At 34.8% G+C, this 18,308-nt stretch overlaps 1 protein-coding gene across 2 annotated transcripts in view; it reads right to left on the reverse strand.

Moving 5' to 3' along the window:
* Positions 1-17,418, reverse strand: part of DYNC2I1 (dynein 2 intermediate chain 1) — an 80,022-nt gene extending 62,604 nt beyond the window's left edge. The window contains exons 1-3 of one of the 2 annotated variants that reach the window (XM_052000134.1): positions 17,248-17,418; positions 5,316-5,369; positions 3,214-3,625 (exon numbers count right to left, since the gene is read on the reverse strand). In XM_052000134.1, the coding sequence (XP_051856094.1) occupies positions 3,214-3,556 (343 nt within the window). In that variant the 5' untranslated portion in view covers positions 3,557-3,625; positions 5,316-5,369; positions 17,248-17,418. Of the gene's footprint in view, positions 1-3,213; positions 3,626-5,315; positions 5,370-12,314; positions 12,575-17,247 lie in introns of those variants that run through there. The other variant, XM_052000133.1, reaches the window with a different exon arrangement.
* Between the last annotated feature and the right edge of the window lie 890 nt (positions 17,419-18,308).

Here is an 18,308-nt window from a genome sequence, read left to right on the forward strand (position 1 = left end):
CTAAATCCCTATAACAAGAAAAATTTATAAACTCTGACATTTTACCTCATATCCATATTAGACTGGAAAAGATGACAAACAATAAATAGATATAAACTATAGAAGAGGTAGGAAGGTGGGCTGATGAAACTGTAAATTAGTTCAACTTATTCTGGAGAACAATTTAGAACTAAAAAAAAGCCACTAACATATGTCTTTTAACTGAAAAATACCAACCCCAAAATAGAACAGGGATTTTAATAAAGATAAGTACTGAGAAATTGTTGGATATGGCACTTAACAAAGTCCCCCACTATAAGCTATCTTAAAGTCCTTACCATCTTTGGGAGGGGGAGAAAGAGGAAGGAGCGAGAGAATTTTGAACTGAAAATTTTGAAAAATAAATGTTCTTTTTACATGTAATTGGGAACAATAGTATATCATTCAAAGAAGACATATTTAAATATTTAAAATAGGAAGAAGATAGTACAAGCAAATTGCTAAAGAAGATGTAGGAAAAAAAAAATCAAGAGACAAAAGTATAAGGAAAGGAAATAGAGTCTCTTTATTGGAGATTGCAGCAAAGATAGATACCAAACAGGGGAGAATAGGAAGTTTAATGCAAGTGGCTTCTATTTTTCTCAGAAAAGTATGAAACAAGGTGTTATGCTGAGATGACAAGGTGAAAAATAATGTTACAAGTTTGGAGTGTAAAACAAAGGTCTGAAACAGTTGCTAGGGGGGTGTGATAATAAAAAGAAAAGAGAAAGGGGATTATTTTGCAGTGAGAGTTAAAGGAAGATTAGAAAAGCCAAATTTGTAGTGGATTTAGACCACATGGTTGTGTGGCTCCCTCCACCAACATTTAGAAGCCATTGAGTAAGGAAAGAGAATGCATATGGTGGTATTAAGAGTATGAGATTTGATAGGACAAGATGATAATGGATTCAAACATGGTAGACAGTATGTATCTAAATCAGCTGATTATAAATTCAGGACTGGGGGAGAAAAGAAAGTAGAAGTCAGAGTAATGGTAAACTGGGAGAGCACTGACAGATTACCAATCCTAATATGTGCCCAAAAGATAGTATATCTTTAATAAATAAATGATCAGAAAAGGAAAAAAAAAAACTTCTACCATGATATGATACTGCAAGTAAGAAATAATAGACAAGGCAACAACCTACAAAACTTGAAATATTAAATAACACAAAAGAAAGCTTTTAGCATGTTCAAGTTGATCCTCTATAATAAACTGAGAATTTAGAGGGAACACAAATTTGTAGATTTAGAACTAAAAGAAAACTAAATCAAACCTTAGGACAATGAATCCTCACAAGTAAAGAAACAGAGATTAAGGGACTTTCCCAAAGGATATTCAAGGTTGTATTTTTGTAGCTAAAATTTAAGCCCATATCTTCTGACTTTAAATTCGGCTTTTTCCAATGTACCACACAATTCCAAACATAGATAAGAATTGCATAGATGAGAAGGTATGAGTAACTATAATCAATTTATTATACAGTCAGAATTTATTAAGTGGTTACTATATGATAAGACAACATGAACCACTGGAGGAAGGATCCATTGTGAAGTAGTACAGGCAGTACTGAGGAAACTAAATTTTCAATGAAATAATGAACTTAATCTTTTTTTATTAAGAGACCAGAAACTACTAAAGGTTTTGAACATATAATTTTCCACCAAAAGAAATTATTTGAAACAGTCACAAAAAAAGTCTAGAATTTTCTATAAATGCTTTCTTTTTTTAACTTTGAAATGTTATATAACATTTTACTATAAAGAAAATTATAATATTCATACTTCATTATAAAGGAAAGCAGTAAACTGTATATTTAACAATAACAATTTGCACAGACAACTGGTTTGGTTTTGAGAGACAGGTAAGAATAAAAAAAACTTTTTCACCCTCCCCCCATGGGGGGGAATAAAATACAAAATTGATATTGGATAGAAAAAAGCTCCCAATAAAGTAATATGGATGGTAAAGCATCCAGAAAAGAACCCACATGAAAACATTTTGCCGAATGTATGTCTCAGTAAAGTGGGCAGATCTATACTTCTTTCCACAGTAGAACTGAGTTGTCCTGAGAATCTTCTATTATAGTCATTAACATTTTGATGTAATTCTGAGACATCTTTAGTCTAATTATTTTCACCAAATACCGGTAAGAATAAGGTAACCATTTGCCTGCAAACTGCTTGGACTATTAATGGTCCCAAACCATAAACCATATTGCCAGAATACAAAAAGGCAAGTACCATCAAAAAAAAAAAAAAAATCCACCATGTCAACAAGAAGAGAAACCCTACATAAAAAGATTGGACAGGTCATATTAGTGTATAACTGCAGCTAAACAGCAGCAAGTACATACTGTTCTGTTCAAAGTTATTCCTGGAGCACCCATACAAGCTCTTGATTATCAGGATGAATGTTTTGTTTTGCCAATTCTTAAAAATATATACACATATACGCACACATTCACATACATATGTATGTTTGTAGATATATATTTATACATGTACACACATATATAAATATAGCTATGTAGATGTAAATATAGATGTTTGTATGTGTATACGTAGATAGATAGATAGATAGATTCTCAGAATAGCAATGAAAGCAAAAGTGATCACAACTGCCACAAGGGCTTGGTCACTTATTCCTTTTGTAACTGAAACATAGAGTTTCAAAGTCTGCATTCCAAATTAATGTTGGGTCATTCCAATTCCACCACTGCAAAGTAATAGCCACCTGCCTTCCTTATACTTGATGCCCCAGAGAATCAAGGAAAAAGCTCAGGAAAGGAAATAGTCAGGACCCCCACTAGGGAAGATGAGCAGGAATATGGAAACAAGGAACTCCATCACTAGTCCACTGTGGGCCTGGTCCCAGGGGCACTCACCTAGTTAAGCCTTACTATAAATTCTTTCAATAAAATCTAAACACTCAAAAAAATGAAATTAAAACAAAATCTACATAAAGGAAAATCTTCCAAAAAGCAAGAGGGTTTTTTTTTTTTTTAAGAAATATATTTGAGATCATTTTTGTAGTTAACATTAGCAATGCCTGAGTATAACTTTTGTACATTCTGGTATAAAAATAAGGGGCAGTTTTTAAAATCACATCTAATTCCAGCTGATCAATTCTAAGTAAGTGTGATGAACTGGGAGAAACAGCCAAAATTTGCCCAATAAAACAAGTCAACCTACCTGAAAAAACCTTCCTGTCCAATTTTTCCACATCTTTATCTCGCATTTCAAATCCCTTAATATGATGTGGACTAACAGTTTGCTTTATATCTTCTTTCTTAATTTTTTTCTCTTTCTCTTTTTCTTTATCCTTGCTTCGGTGATATTTTTCCTTCTCAGCATCCTGTTCACGATGTTTCTCTTTATTTTTTTCTCTCTCTCGTTCTTTTGTTTCTTTTCTCTTTTCTTTTTGTTTATCTCTGTCTCTATCACCATAAAATCCTTTCCCAGATTCTTTGCTTTTTAGTGTTTCTTTTTCTTGATCTTTGTGTTTATACTCTTTGTATTCAAACAATTCACTCATTTCTGAATCTCTATGTGCTTTCTTTTCTCTGTGTTTCTTTTCTTCTTTTTGAGTATCTGACTGTGATGCCTAGAGTGAATAAAGAGGGAAAAAAATGATACTTTCTTATACTAGAAAAGAGCCTTTGCCCTTGAAGAGTCCAAAGTATTTTTGATATTGGGTAAGAATCATTACTCTCCTTCAAAAGAAAAAAACCAAGCTCACCCATGAACATACACTAGAATATATTCATCCAAATGAACTTTTTTCTTTTTTTTCCCTCCCCATAGCTTTTTATTTACAAGTTATATGTATGGGTAATTTTACAGCATTGACAATTGCCAAACCTTTTGTTCCAATTTTTCCCCTCCTTCCTCCCACCTCCTCCCCTAGATGGCAGGATGACCAGTAGATGTTAAATATATTAAAGTATAAATTAGATACACAATAAGTATACATATGTCCAAACCGTTCAAATGAACTTTTTTCTAACCTCAGCAAGATAAAGGTATAAGATGATCATTTCAATTTTCAACTATATTTTTTCATATATAATATGATAGGTATTAAATAATCCTGCCCACTATAAACATTAATATAATACAAATAATCTATCTTGCCTAATTTTCTTATATATTTCTCTTTCAAAACCTATTTCTGCCTGCCCATCTCCCACTGTACCAAAGCTTAGAACCCCTTTTTGCCACTCCTCTTAAAATGTTCATCTCCATGGAGCAGCTAGATGGTGCAGTGGATAGAATACCACAAATGAAATAAGAAGGAGTTGAGTTCAAATCCTGCCTCAGTCATATAATACTTACTTAACCCGAGTTGCCTTAAAAAAAAAAAAAAAAAAAAGTTTATCTCCTTATTGCAACCTTTGGGCTTTTATTAATGGTGGCTTCAACAGATTCTGTTATCATAACAAAAAACTGATCCCTGCTCTGGTTCTGGACATTGATCTCCAATTTGTGTTTCACAAAATATAAACAAATGATGTAGCCATAAGACCTTTATAAGCAAGTTACTACACAATTGATAGAAACCTGCTAATAGCTCTGGGTATCCTGGTTACAGAATCTTAAGGAGAAGCCTTGAAAGTGCTCTATTACTATTTGGTCATTTCAGTCATTTCCAATTCCTCATGAGCCCATTTGATGTTTTCTTGGCAAAGATACTATAGTTTACCATTTTCTTCTCTGGTTTAATGTGCAGATAAGGAAACTGAGGCAAACAGGATCAAGTGACTTGCTTAGGGTCACTTAGCAGTGGCTAATAAGTGAATTCAAGTTTTCCTGACTGTTGTTCTATCCACTGTACTTTTTCCCTATATGATTTGCCATGTCCTACTAACTCCAACTATTCTCAAAAACACTGAAACTAGAGGAATGTCTGATACATTTTACCATTATAACAAATCTCAATAAGTCTGATGGGAGCATGAATATAGAGCAAAAATTTACCCAATAATTGGGGATCTGAAAGTTCCTACCATGACCCCTGTAGCAGACCCATTCTGAGCCCCATGCTTTTTACCCTATTTCTATAATTACATGTTGTCATCCAAGAGAGAAATTCATTTCAATACATAAGTATATAGAGACATAAAAAGTATATGCTATATTATCTCAAAAATCTTTTTTAAATAGCATAAAATAATAAAAAATAAAATTTAAAATAGTATATTCATAATGGAATACATATCAATGAGTAAATAACGTTATCAGTAAAAATAATTCAGAAATTAAATGAACCTTCCTTCAAATCTTTGAAACATTACCCGAAGGTATTTCTTGAGGTCTTCAGTTCTCCAAGTGTCATCTTTGGTTCTTCTCTGAAAAGAAAAATAAGGTAAAATTGTACAAAGAAATTCAGAATAAGCCATTTTGACAATGTTTCCTTTTTGCATATTTTCTTCTATTTCATTTCTATTTTTAGAAATTAATATTGTCTTATTCAAAGAAGAACATATAGGATATATGTTAATCATCAAAAAAATTAATCAAACCTTGCTGTCCTGGAGAATAATTTGGAACTATGTCTAAATGGCTATAAAACTGTGATATCTTTTGACCCAGCAAAATCACTTAGATCTGTATCCCAAAAGAGACTTTAAAAAGACTCACATGAACAGATATAAAGTAAAGTGAGCAAAACCAGGAGAACACTGTATACGGTAACAGCTAATACTGTATGATTATTGACTATGAATGATTTAACTATTCTCAGCAATACAATGATCCTATTAGTTCCAAAGCACGTGATAACAAATACTGTGCACAGACAGAGAAACAACTGATGGAGTCTAAAAGCAAAGCAAATCATGCTTTAAAAAATATATTTTTAATAGTATTTTATTTTTCCAAACATATGCAAAGATAGCTTTCAACATTCACCTTTGTAAAACTTGTGTCTCTTCCTCCTCTTCCTCTCCAAGAGAGCAAGAATTCAATATCGGTTAAACATGTGTTCTTCTAAACATATTTTCTTATTTGTCATAAAGCACTATTATTTTTTTTTTATTTTCTTGGGGGGGAGTCTATGTTTTCTTTGACTAATACAAAAATGTGTTTTGCATTGACTGCATATGTTATAATCTATATCAAACTGCTTGCCTTCTCAAGGATGAAGGAGAAGGAACAAGAGAATTTGGAACTCAACTTTTTTTTAGTAACTAGCATTTTATTTTTTCCACTTACACTTTATATAGTTTTCAACATTCATTTTTTACATGATTTTAAGTTACAAATTTTTCTCCTTCCTCAAGACAGATAACACAAGTGCAGTCATGTTAAGCATATTTCTACATTAATAATGTGATGAAAGAAGAAAAAGAACAAAAGGGAACAGCCACAAAAAACAAAAACAGAAAAAGTGGAAATAATATAAATCTGCATTCAGACTCCATAGTTCTTTCTCTGGATATGGGCAGCATTTTTAAGCAAGTATCTCTGGAAATTGAATTGGATCACTGTATCACTGAATAGAGCTAAATCAATCCTGGTTGATCATTATGTAATGTTGCTGTTACAATATTAAATGTTCTAGTCCCAATCACTTCACTCAGCATCACTTCATCACTCTGAAAGCATCAAAAGTCTTTCCAGGTTTTCCTGAAATCAGCCTGCTCATCATTTCTCACAGCCCAATAGTATTCCATTACATACTGGATCAAAGAGTATGCACAATTTAATTGCCTTTTGCACATAGTTCCAAATTGTTCTACAGAATGGTTAGATCAGTTCAATTCCACAAACAATACATTAGGGAACTCAATTTTTTTAAAATGAATGTTTAAAATTGTTTTTGCATATAATTGGGAATATATATATATATATATATATATATAATCTTAGTACCTACTAAGTCCAAGCCACTGAACTCTATTGATATAGCAAGTTTGCTATTAAACATCTCACATTATCATTATCAACAGTTAAACTGATATTTTAGATCATAAAAAACTATTAGATTCTTAACACCTCCTGTTCCTCTTTCTGCCACTCTGCCACCATCACTGAGAAATCAAACATAGGACTGAGACCCAATTTCTATTATCTAGTTTATGTATCACCATAGCCATTATCCAGTGGCTAAATTTCCGGTTACCCTCAAACATATTCAATGTCTCTAAAGATTTTGAGTATATATTTCATCGGGGGGCTGGGGGAGGGGGGAGAAGAGAGAGAGAGAGACAGAGAGAGAGAAAGCGAGAGAGAGAATGTGTGTGTGTGTGTGTGTGTGTGTGTGTGTGTGTGTGTGTAAGAGAGAGAAAGGGTATATACCTATACCTAAAAGACGTCTATAAGTCTAAATAATAAAAGTATATTATATAAACTATTAATGATAAGTATAAATAATACAAATATATTATATAAACTATTAATATACTATAAGTATATCATGTGTGTGTTTGTTTGGGTGTAAAATGTGATATTAGACTGTAAATTTGAGAGCAAGAAAGGTCTTCCATTTTATATTTGTATCTCCAGCACCAGGCTTGGTCGATACTTTTCATTCATTCTCGCTTCCCCAAAAATACTCCAATAAAATCCATTCTCCATAGTACTGTCAATGTGATTTTTTTCTATATTCCAAACATAACTATGTCACTCTCTTATTCAATAAATTCTAGTGATTTCCTATCTCTTCCAAGAGCAAATATAAACTCCTGTCTTTGTTACCCCTGTCTTCATCATCCCCAACTCATGCTTCCAGCTTTATCATACATTCCTCCCCTTGCACCCAGTATAGTTAATCATAATGACCTTCTTAACTTTTTCTTAAGTAATACTTGATGTCCTTTTTACACACCTTTCACACCTCAACTCAATTACCCAGTTGCTGATGCCTTTCACAGCTGAAAATGCCAATATATAGATGCTAATATGCATATATATACATATATATATATATATATATATATATATATATATATATACACATACACACGTTTTACTTACTAAAACATGAGAATAAGCCTAGATACTACTTCCTTGATGTGTGACCCTAGGCAAATCACTTGACCCCAATTGCCTCAGCAAAAAAAAAAAAAAAAAGAATAAACTTAGAGATACAGAAATATCACAAATGCAACTGATTAAATAGATTGTTATCTGTGCTTTTCGGAAAGAGAGTGATTAGGGAGAAACAAGAACTAAACACCATATCTTAAAGAGCATAAATTTCTATAAGGAATACCATATTCTAATACCTAGAAAATAATCTAGAGAAAACAAAAATATACAAAATCTTAATTTATATAAGAGAATTAATACAAATTTATAACACCACCATTCCCCATGAGCAAAGGATATATAAGCAGTTTTCAAAGGAACAGATGCAAACTATAAATGACCACATGAAAACATATACTAAAACATAAATAGTGGGAAGCTAGATGGCACAGTGGATAGAGCACCAGCCCTGAAAGTCAGGAGGACCTGAATTCAAATTTGACTTCAGATATTTAACACTTCCTAGCTGTGTGACCTGGGCAAGTCACTTAACTCCAATTGCCCTAGTTCCCTCCCCCCCAAAAAAAAAATCATAAATAGCAAAAGAAATGCAAATTAGAACCTCATATCACACTGACTGACAAAGATAACCAAAGATGGGGATACTAATAGATATTGGAAAGGTTATGGAAAGATTGCACAAAATAATTTTTAGTAGAGCCATGAACTGGTCCAGTTGATCTTCATTTCAATTTGGAATTAGTCAAAGAAAGTGACTAACAGATTAAGACCCTTTTGACAGAACAATACCACTAATGGACATAAAATGCCCCCCTGCTGTGTAGTATACAGCGCGAGGGCCGACTGTGATACTACAGGGCCAGCCGTTGCTACTGTGATGCGGCTGTTCCTGTAGTATCACAGTCGGTAACCGGACTGTATACTAATGCTGGCAACCGCTCTACATATGTATACCAGCACCCGCTCTCCTTCTCTGCGGGCAGCGGTGTGCTACCTAAACCTACTGATATAAGTTTTCCCAGATTTTTGGGTTAAAATTAGGGGCCTCGGCTTATATTCGGGTCGGCTTATACTCGAGTATATACGGTAAATAATGGGCCTCAACTCAGGAAGACCTCCAAGATTTACTATTAGTTGTCTGACTTGGGCAAATCACTTAACCTCAATCTTCCCAGGTTTCCTCATCTGAACAACAGACATAAGCACCTACATTTTAGGGACAAAAGTGCCTACTTCCTATGGATACTATGAAAATGAGATTAGAAAAGTGCACTGTGACTGGCACATAGTCAACATTTAATGTTGCTTGTTACCTTCCCCTTTCATAGGAGTAAAGAATAGAAACAAAGTAGGCTCCCTTCATTTGGAAGCTGGAAAAAACCACAGTATATGAATACAATGGGATACTCTTATATGGCAACAAATTATAAATATAAGAATTTGAGAAAAGAGAGGATTTGATGCAACAAAGTACAGTGACTACAATAAAAAAAAATGAAGGACTCACTCAAAGGAAATTGATCTCATAAGTAATGGAGAAAACCAATGAAGATTATGGAGAAAATTAATAATACTTTGATATGCTTTATGATTTGCAAAGTTCTTCACATGTTATCTCCTTTAAATCCTCATCACTCTGTAAAGTAGGTACTATGGATATTACTGTCTATATTTTACAGATGAGAAAACTTTTTGACTGACTCATAGTCACAACAGCCCATATTACAAAACAAAATCTTAAGTCAGGACTCTTCTGTTTTTTAATTCTGCACCAAGTAGCCTCATATATAACCAAGCTAATCTTATCTAAAACATCATATGTGAGGCACCTAAATTTAAGATGTCCTAGATTGTGCATATAAACAAGCTAATTCTCAAACTGAAAACTTTGGTAAGCCACTACTACTGCAGTCATCACGATGACCCTCTTGCAATCTGGCATCTAAATTCATTCCTCAATGGAAATTGATCTCTCCACAATAACCAATAATCTCTCTCTTTTTTTTTTTTTAAATAACTTTTTATTGATAGAACCCATGCCAGGGTAATTTTTTACAGAATTATCCCTTGCATTCACTTCTGAATAACCAATAATCTCAACTGCTCTTAAATGCCTCCACACACTCCCGCTCTGCTCCTGTCCCCAACTGTACCCTTATTAAACCTATTGTCTGCATTTGACACTCCAAGCCCCGCTTCTCTGGATAGAACTGACAATCCTGGCCTTCCTTTTCCTGCTGGAGGCTCTCTTCCCCTGAACTGTCCTGATACTCCAGGCCTGCCTTCTCCTGGAAGATGAGGATATCTCCTCTCTGGATCATTCTGACACTCCTTTTTCAAACTTCTCTTTCTTACCTGTCTGGCTCATCCTTGGGACTGGCTCATTATTTTTATCAGAAGCTGTTCTCCAAGTTTCTGTCCAGAGACCATTTCTCTTTTCCCTCTAAATTTTGTTTCTCTTTAGCTTTTAAAAGCCCATACAAATTCACATGAATTACCTCTATATAAATTTATAGCTTGATAGAAGCTTCTACATTTTCTAGTCAGTAGGAGTATAGAATAGAACTCTGAAGGCAGAGTATTATGACAAAGTTTGATCAGTTTGAGTGCTAATAAGCCATTTACAAGTTTAGATAGAAATATGACCATTCTTTTTATCACTCTAACCTCAGCTAAATCACTGAATGAATCAACCATAACTACAGCATGAATCTAACAACCAAACAAATAAATGAATACCTGGATAAATAAATAGATTGGGAAAAATAAATTAATAAAAATTGAAATATAAAAAAAAAAGAGAGCTCTATACAACCTCTCCCCAATCTCTCTTCCTGACTTCACTGGATATTCCCCTATCTTGTAGAACCAAAATGGTCTTTGCTCTTGGTTCCTTATATACTTCCCTAATATTCCTTACTGTTACACTTGCAATCTTGCATGTCTGATACTCCTCACTTTGGCATTACAGAATCCCTCTTTCCTACAAGAAACAGTTCAAGCACAACCTTCTACATGAAATACTACCTCAATTACACACACACACACACACACACACACACACACACACACTCTGTCCTGCCTCTTAAACTACCCTGTATTTAAATACTTTGTGTTTGCTTGAATTTATTCTTCCTATTTACTGGGTATACTTATATGTTTTTGCCTTCCTTCTTACAATGTAAACTCCTTAATAGGTAAGAAGGATTTTTTAAAATTTTTTTTAATATTATATATTTTTTTCAATTTTGAGTTCCAAATTCTTTCCCATTCTCTATCCCTTCCCCCTACTCACTAATAAAGCAAGCAATATGTGAATTACATGTGTAATCACATAAAACATATTTCTATATTAGCCAAGTCGCCAAAAAAGAAAATAGAAGGAAGTAAGAAAACCATAATTCAATTTGCACTTAGGATCATTTTTTCCCATCTTATTTTGTGTCTCTGGAAGATAGCACAGACGTTTACAAGATAGTGGCTACTAAATAAAGGCTTGAAGATTGATAATGATTTCTCGGTATTTGTTATCTAGTAGAGTGTGGATGACCAAGGAGATGGAGGATAATGCTTGAAATCTGAAACCTGGGTTTGAATTCTGTCCCTGGCACTGTCATGATCACGAGCAAAATCATTTTGTTTCTCTAAGAGTGTTTTCCCAAGGGTAAAATGGAGTTCATAATACTTTTGGTGACTATCTCCCAGGAATGTACACGTGCTGATTCAAGTAAAGCTCGTTGCAAACCTTTACGTGTACCACCTCAATGCGTGCTGCTTAAGCTCAAGAATCTGACTTCCAACAAAATACCAAGTCTTTTGGAAAATGCACGAGAATAAGCTTTGGATTGATCTTTATTAAACTACAAACAGAGGCGCAGAAAACGAACTAGTCCCACTCCTTCAAAACAACAACTCCGAGATCTCCAGCAGCTAACACAGAACCAAGCTGAGTTACTGTTATATTATGAGGCAGACCAAATGACTTTGAAGCAAAGCGGGGGGAAGGGGGCACGGGAGAGGAGGGAGGAGGAAATTTCCGCGTAGGAAATGAGTAACTCCATCCAGATTCTTCTCCAAGTCCTCTCAGCATCCAATCCACTTTTAAAGCAGCTTCTCTTGGGATGAAATTGCCAGCATGTGAGGGGCAGAGGCGGATATTTTTTTAACCGTTTTCCTCGGAGCAAAGGACAGAAGAAAGGCCAAGGCCAGGAGACAGAAGAACCGCCGAGGCCCCAGTGGCCCTCGGAAGGAGGCCCTGAAGGTCTCTCCTCGGCGCGCCCCCGACCCATCCCTGCACTGACCTTTCCTGACTCCATCTTTCTCCTCAGACCTACACCTCGTTTTCTCCCCCGTCCCGGGAGGACAATAAATTCCGTGGCTTGGGCCCAGAAGAGGAGAAACTCCAAAAAAGACAGAGAGCTAGGCCCGTAGTGGATGCCCTCGGCCGCTCAGCTGCACCCAGGCGCCTGCGCTGAGGCCATTCTGAGGGGCCTCGGCGCGCGTCCCCTTTCTCCCTAGCAACGGCCAGGCAGAAGCAGGAGACGGCCGAGCAAGCGATCGATCTAGTTCACCCTCCCACACTTACCCCCATCCCAATCCAGCCCCTCACCTCCCGCTACTCAGTCTAGAGGGGTCGATTCCCTCTGCTCAGAGGGTTTGATTGGCTGAAGGGGCTGTGGCCTCTTTGTGAGGTTTTTTCAGAGTTTGCAAAGCCTTTGGGGTTAGGCGTTTCTCTTCACTCCACTCAGTAAAACGCACTCCAGACACGGGAAATATTGCGGGAAAGAAACTAAGAACAATTTTTTTTTAGATTTAGATTAGAGGAATAATAGGGATCTGGTACTAGTTCTAGTCATTAATCTCCCAGCAATCAGTTTTTGGAAGTCAGTTTATCTTGTATGAAACTCCTTGCACAATTCCCTTTTCACCTCGAAATGCCAGAAACTAGTGCTCTTAAGTAACTGTGGAAGGTTGGGCAAAGAACTAGGGGGCCGAAAACTGACCTGTGCTCTAGTCCTGAGTCGGCCACTCCTTAGACCAACTTTACTATCTTTTAATGTGTGAACTTTGGGAAGCCTCTAAACTCTTTGAATTTGTTTCCACATCTTACAAAGGGGAATTTTAAGAACAATGGTCTATCACTCACACATTATTGTGAAGATGAAATAGATAAAGGAAAGAATGTCTGTAAGAGCCTCTAAACCAGAATCTTGTAGAAATGTTTCTTCTTGATCATGACAATTTTTCCCGAGGTTCCTTAGGGAAGCAAAATATTTGGGAAAAAAATATATCATGTAGCTAATTCACTAATAAAATTCACATGAAATGAAAGTATATTTTCTATGACTACGTTTTTATTAGTATTAGTTACATATATTATATTAATTATATTAGTTAGTATGTAATTAGTATTAATACTGCCCAAAATGTACTTGTTGAAGTATTTCAGTTGTCCTTAAAATAAAATAACTTCATAAATATAATCTGAATATTCTTAATATGAGCTATTATCATTGTTTTAAATAATTACTACAATTTATAGATTTTTAAAATAATGCTAAACTACAGCCCTTCTAACTTTCCCAATAATGGATATTATTTAGCTACAGTTTTGGAAAATTCATTTTGAATTTATATATGCACACAAACATATCACCTAAGTAAGCTGACCTTTCTTAAATATTTTCACAAAGGGAAGAATCTCAAATCATGACTTGGCTAATAAGATGGATTCATTCGCTAATGATTCAGACGATTTGAAAACTAGGAGGGAGGATAATCAATATGCAGTGAAACCTGCCTGCTGGCATCAGGTCAAGGGAACCAAGGGAATCATTGTTTTGGCAATGTCAATGACATTTTCAAGGGAAATATATAAAGAATGCTACATCTTCTCTGTATTTAGTGACCTGGACTGGATCCTCTTAAATTAAAGGCAAGAGAACTGTTATCTCATACAAAGGGTCCTAGCCAAGAAGCTAAATAAGCTGAAATTTTATATACTTATTTGCTGTCCAAGCTGGAAAAGTTCCTTCCCCTTCTGCATCTCAATTTTCTCCATGTATAATTTTAAAAGATTAGACAAGATGATTTTTGAAATGTCTTCTAACCTAATAGAAAAGAGGGGGAAGGGATTGAATAGAGGGAAGAAACCTTAGACTTAGATTTAGGTCATTCTCTTCTGTTTTCAAGATCCTGTTAGAAGATTCAAAGAAATTAAGTCATTTCCTCAAGTTCACATAATGTAATTAAATACATCTACTAAATGGTAGAAACAAGTCAGATATTGACTCAGACATTCAGGACTTCTTATACTATAGCTAATGCCTCTTAGAAATTTGAATCCAAATGAGCCACTTCATCAGGATTTCCTGTTTCAAGTTTATCTAAATAACTATGCTCCAGTGGAAAAAGCCTGGATCTTAAGTGAGAAGGCTTGAGTCCAAATTCTACTAATTACTACTAACTATAGGTAACTCAACAATAGAATCACTCAATCAATAAGCATTGTTTAAATGTCTATTTGCCAGGTACTGTGAATTAGAGATTTAAAGAAAAAAATAAGGACAAGTTCTTATTAGTAAGGAGTTTACATTCTACTAGGGGAAACAAAACATAGTATATAATTGCATACCAAAAAAATAAATTTAGAATATTAAGGGGAGAGCCAACAGCTGGGGAGTTCAAGAAAGACCAGAAAGAATATAGTACTTGGTACTGCAACATATCCAACATATATAGGACTGCTTGCCATCTAAGGGAGGGGGTGGAGGGAGGGAGGGGGAAAATCCGAGCAGAAATGAGTGCAAGGGATAATGTTGTAAAAAAATTACCCTGGCATGGATTCTGTCAATATAAAGTAATTATTACATAAAAATTTAAAAAATAAAAAAAAATTTTAAAAAAAAAAGAATATAGTACTTGGGTTAACAAAAAAAGATTTTAAGAAAGAAAATGGATTTCAGGAATTAGGGACAGTTAGTGCAAAGGCACCAAGATCAAAGATGGAATGTTATGTGTAAAAACAGTTGGGAAAAAAAAAAAAAGGCCATTTGGGCAAACTAAAATACAGAAAGAGGAGCAATGTATAAATGATATTGGAAAAATAGATTGAAGTCAAATTCTGAAGTGAAATGTCAAAAAGTCTAGTTCATTTTTTTTTATCCTAGAGGCAATAAAATGCAAAGAGGGAGTTGCAGCCAATATAGCAGTCTGAACATGAGGAAGACTACCAACCTTCTACAATACTTCCTCCAATGAAAACTTTGAAGTAGCCATCAGAACAATCCAGAGAGAAATTATAACATCTTCCCACACCAGAATTATACAGCAACTTAATCTGAAGCTCATGAGCAGTAGGAAACAATCCTTCCAGCAAGGTAAGCTCCAGTCAGCACTACCACTGATTGGACAAGGAATATAGCCAGCAAGGCTCTGAATCCAAAAGCAGCAAAAGAGATTTACCCCTGATAAAGACCCAAGGTAATCTTGGAAGCCCCAAATTATGGGTAGCAATCAGCACAATACCATTCTCCAGTAGCACACAGATCAAGATAGTGCAAATTCGGGGTTTCTGAAGCTCCTAACATTTTATCCTGAGATACTAGAAAGGGCTCTGAACTTCAATATATGAGAGAGAGAAAACCCCAAGAAGCAGAGGTCGGTACAAGAACCCATCAAACTCAGGGCAAGACCAGGTTTGGCCTACCACCCCATTCAAGAGCAAAGCAGAAGGCAAAGACTAAATTTAGCAAAAGCTCAAATTCAAAAACTAAAAGCTAGAAAGATAAGCAAATCAAAAGAAAATGCCTCCCAACATAATTTAAAAATGTAAATCTATACATATGTATGTATGTAAGTGTAATGCATGTGTATGTGTGTATGCGTAATATATGATAAATTTAATTCCAAAACAATTGTTAACCAGAGACTTAGAGGAGAAAAACCGGATTTTCCACAAGGACTTATGTGAATATCTAGAAGAAATCAAGAAAGAGCTAAAAGAAATTAAAAAAAAAAAGTTTAGGAAAGAATTAATAGAATAAGTAGTTCATGAGAAGTGGTTTAGAAATGGAAGCCCTGAAAACTAGAATAGACCAAGTAGAAATCAATGATTCCATGAGACAGAAAGAAAAAATGAAGACAAAATCAAAAGATTGGAGAAAAAAGTCGAAAAAAGTAAAATAATTGATATAAAAGTAAACTGTCCTAGAAGATATGTTAAGGAGAAATAATTTAGGAATCACAGAATTCATGAAAACTATGATTTAAAAAATCCTAGACACTATATTTCAAGAAATCACAAATGTAAAATAGTTAGGTCTGTAAGAGCCAGAGAACAAATTAAGAATAGAAAAAAACTATCACTTTGTGAAAGGAACTCAACATGAAAAATACCAGGAATGTAAGAGCCAAAATCCAGAGCTCCTCATCAAAGAAATAATCCTTCAAATACCCAGAAAGAAAAATTTAACTACAAAGGAAATAGAATTGAGATCATACAGAAATAGCATCTTCTGCCTTAAACCAGAGCAGATCCTGTAACACAAAAAAAGGGGGATAATAAAAAATACACTATAACTATAAGAAAAGTAAGAGAGAATTAAGGAAAAACCCTCTGGAAATTTGAAAGGGAAGGAACCTTTACAGTTATTGTCTCTATTGAATTTAAATTAATTTAAATGAAAATAGTTGCTGTCAGTTTAGTAGGTTGTATTGATATTTGATGTTAAATTTTTAATAGAATATTTTTTTAAAAAGAAAAAAATAGTACTAGTTAGTGGAATTTCTTGTTGGGGTTAAGTTAAATCTGTTTGCAAGGAAGGTGTGATGCTGTGAATAAATCAAAATTAGCATAGTTAGTGATGGGGTATTCACTCTTTCTCAGAGATGTACATTATGAGGAACAGACTGTTAAAAGGAGAAAGGAGGAAGGAATATTGTCACATACTGCGGATTAGATAGGGTTTGTGGGGAAGAGCCTTCATTAGAGAAACCCTTCCACTTGGGATTATATACTTTTCTAGGAGATTAATATTAAAATTATGAACAGATATGGATAATGTTATCTTTTAGACAAATGGCTGTTCATTCAAAGGTTTGGGGGAGGAGGGTTGTTTGATTCCTTTTAATAAAACATCATCCTGTTCTTAATAGTATGAACACATAATCTTAGGATTCTTGAATGGTACTATGTGCCAAGAAAGTGAGGAAAAAAAATCTCCAAAAGCATACCTGTGCTCTTCATATCAGGAGGGAGCAGCTGAGAGAATAATTACATTTTGGAGGCTCATCCTAGATGTACATTTAAGTATATATCTTCTTTATTTATAATCTCTATATTTTCTATAATGTAATAGTTGAATCTAGACAGTTCTCTGACTCCTCTATACACTTCAAGACAAAGAACAAATACCTTCAAAATTAGAGCAGTGAACTACCACCCTGAAGTAGTTCCTTATAGTGCAGCAACCTGAAACAGGAAAAGACCATAAATTTTATGGAGGGGCACACTTACTTTCACTCTGGTGTCACTGATTGGTTTCTTTTCTTTGATGTCACAGGCAAGGGAATGCTTGGGGATTGGCCAGCAAAATTCTCAGCGGAACATGGAAGTTTCCATTATAGAAGATTCTAGAATTTCTATGAGAAGATCAGGGTGTGTTTGAGGAAGCAACAAGGTGGGATGTAATCTAGAGGAAAACTGGCTTGTCATTTAAAAAAAAAAAAAAAAAAAAAAAAAAGTTGTTCACTCAACTGAAGAGATTTCTTGAACAGGTGTCAAAATTGTAGCTACTGTTAATCTCTTATTCTTTTCTTATAAAAATACAGTAGCATTTTAGAGTTTGTATGTGTGTGTCCTTTCTACTTATTTCAATATTATTGTAGATGAATATTTGCATTTAAAATACTCTTGTGTAAAACTGTCCCTTACTACCCATTTCCCCAGGATTCAGCACACCACATTGTTCAAATGCCAGAGGTATGCTGCTCAAAAAGATTATTTTATGGAGAAATCACACGGACCAAATATTCACAAAGTGGTCAGAAAAAATGATACAAAGACACTCTCAAGATTTGTCTTAAGAACTTTAGAATTGATTGTATGACAGGGAGGACGCTGGCACAAGACCACCCAGCATAGTATACCCCAACTGCATTCTGTGAAGCAGGATTGAATTAGCTCAGAAAGGCAAGATGCCCAAAGTTAGAGAAGTCACTCCAAATGCTCATAGGGATTATTTGTGTCCAACCTGTGGCAGAGCATTTCCAGCTCATAATGGTCTCAGCCACAG

The sequence above is a fragment of the Antechinus flavipes genome, chromosome 5, assembly GCF_016432865.1.
Source record: "Antechinus flavipes isolate AdamAnt ecotype Samford, QLD, Australia chromosome 5, AdamAnt_v2, whole genome shotgun sequence".
Classification (NCBI taxonomy): Eukaryota; Metazoa; Chordata; class Mammalia; order Dasyuromorphia; family Dasyuridae; genus Antechinus; species Antechinus flavipes.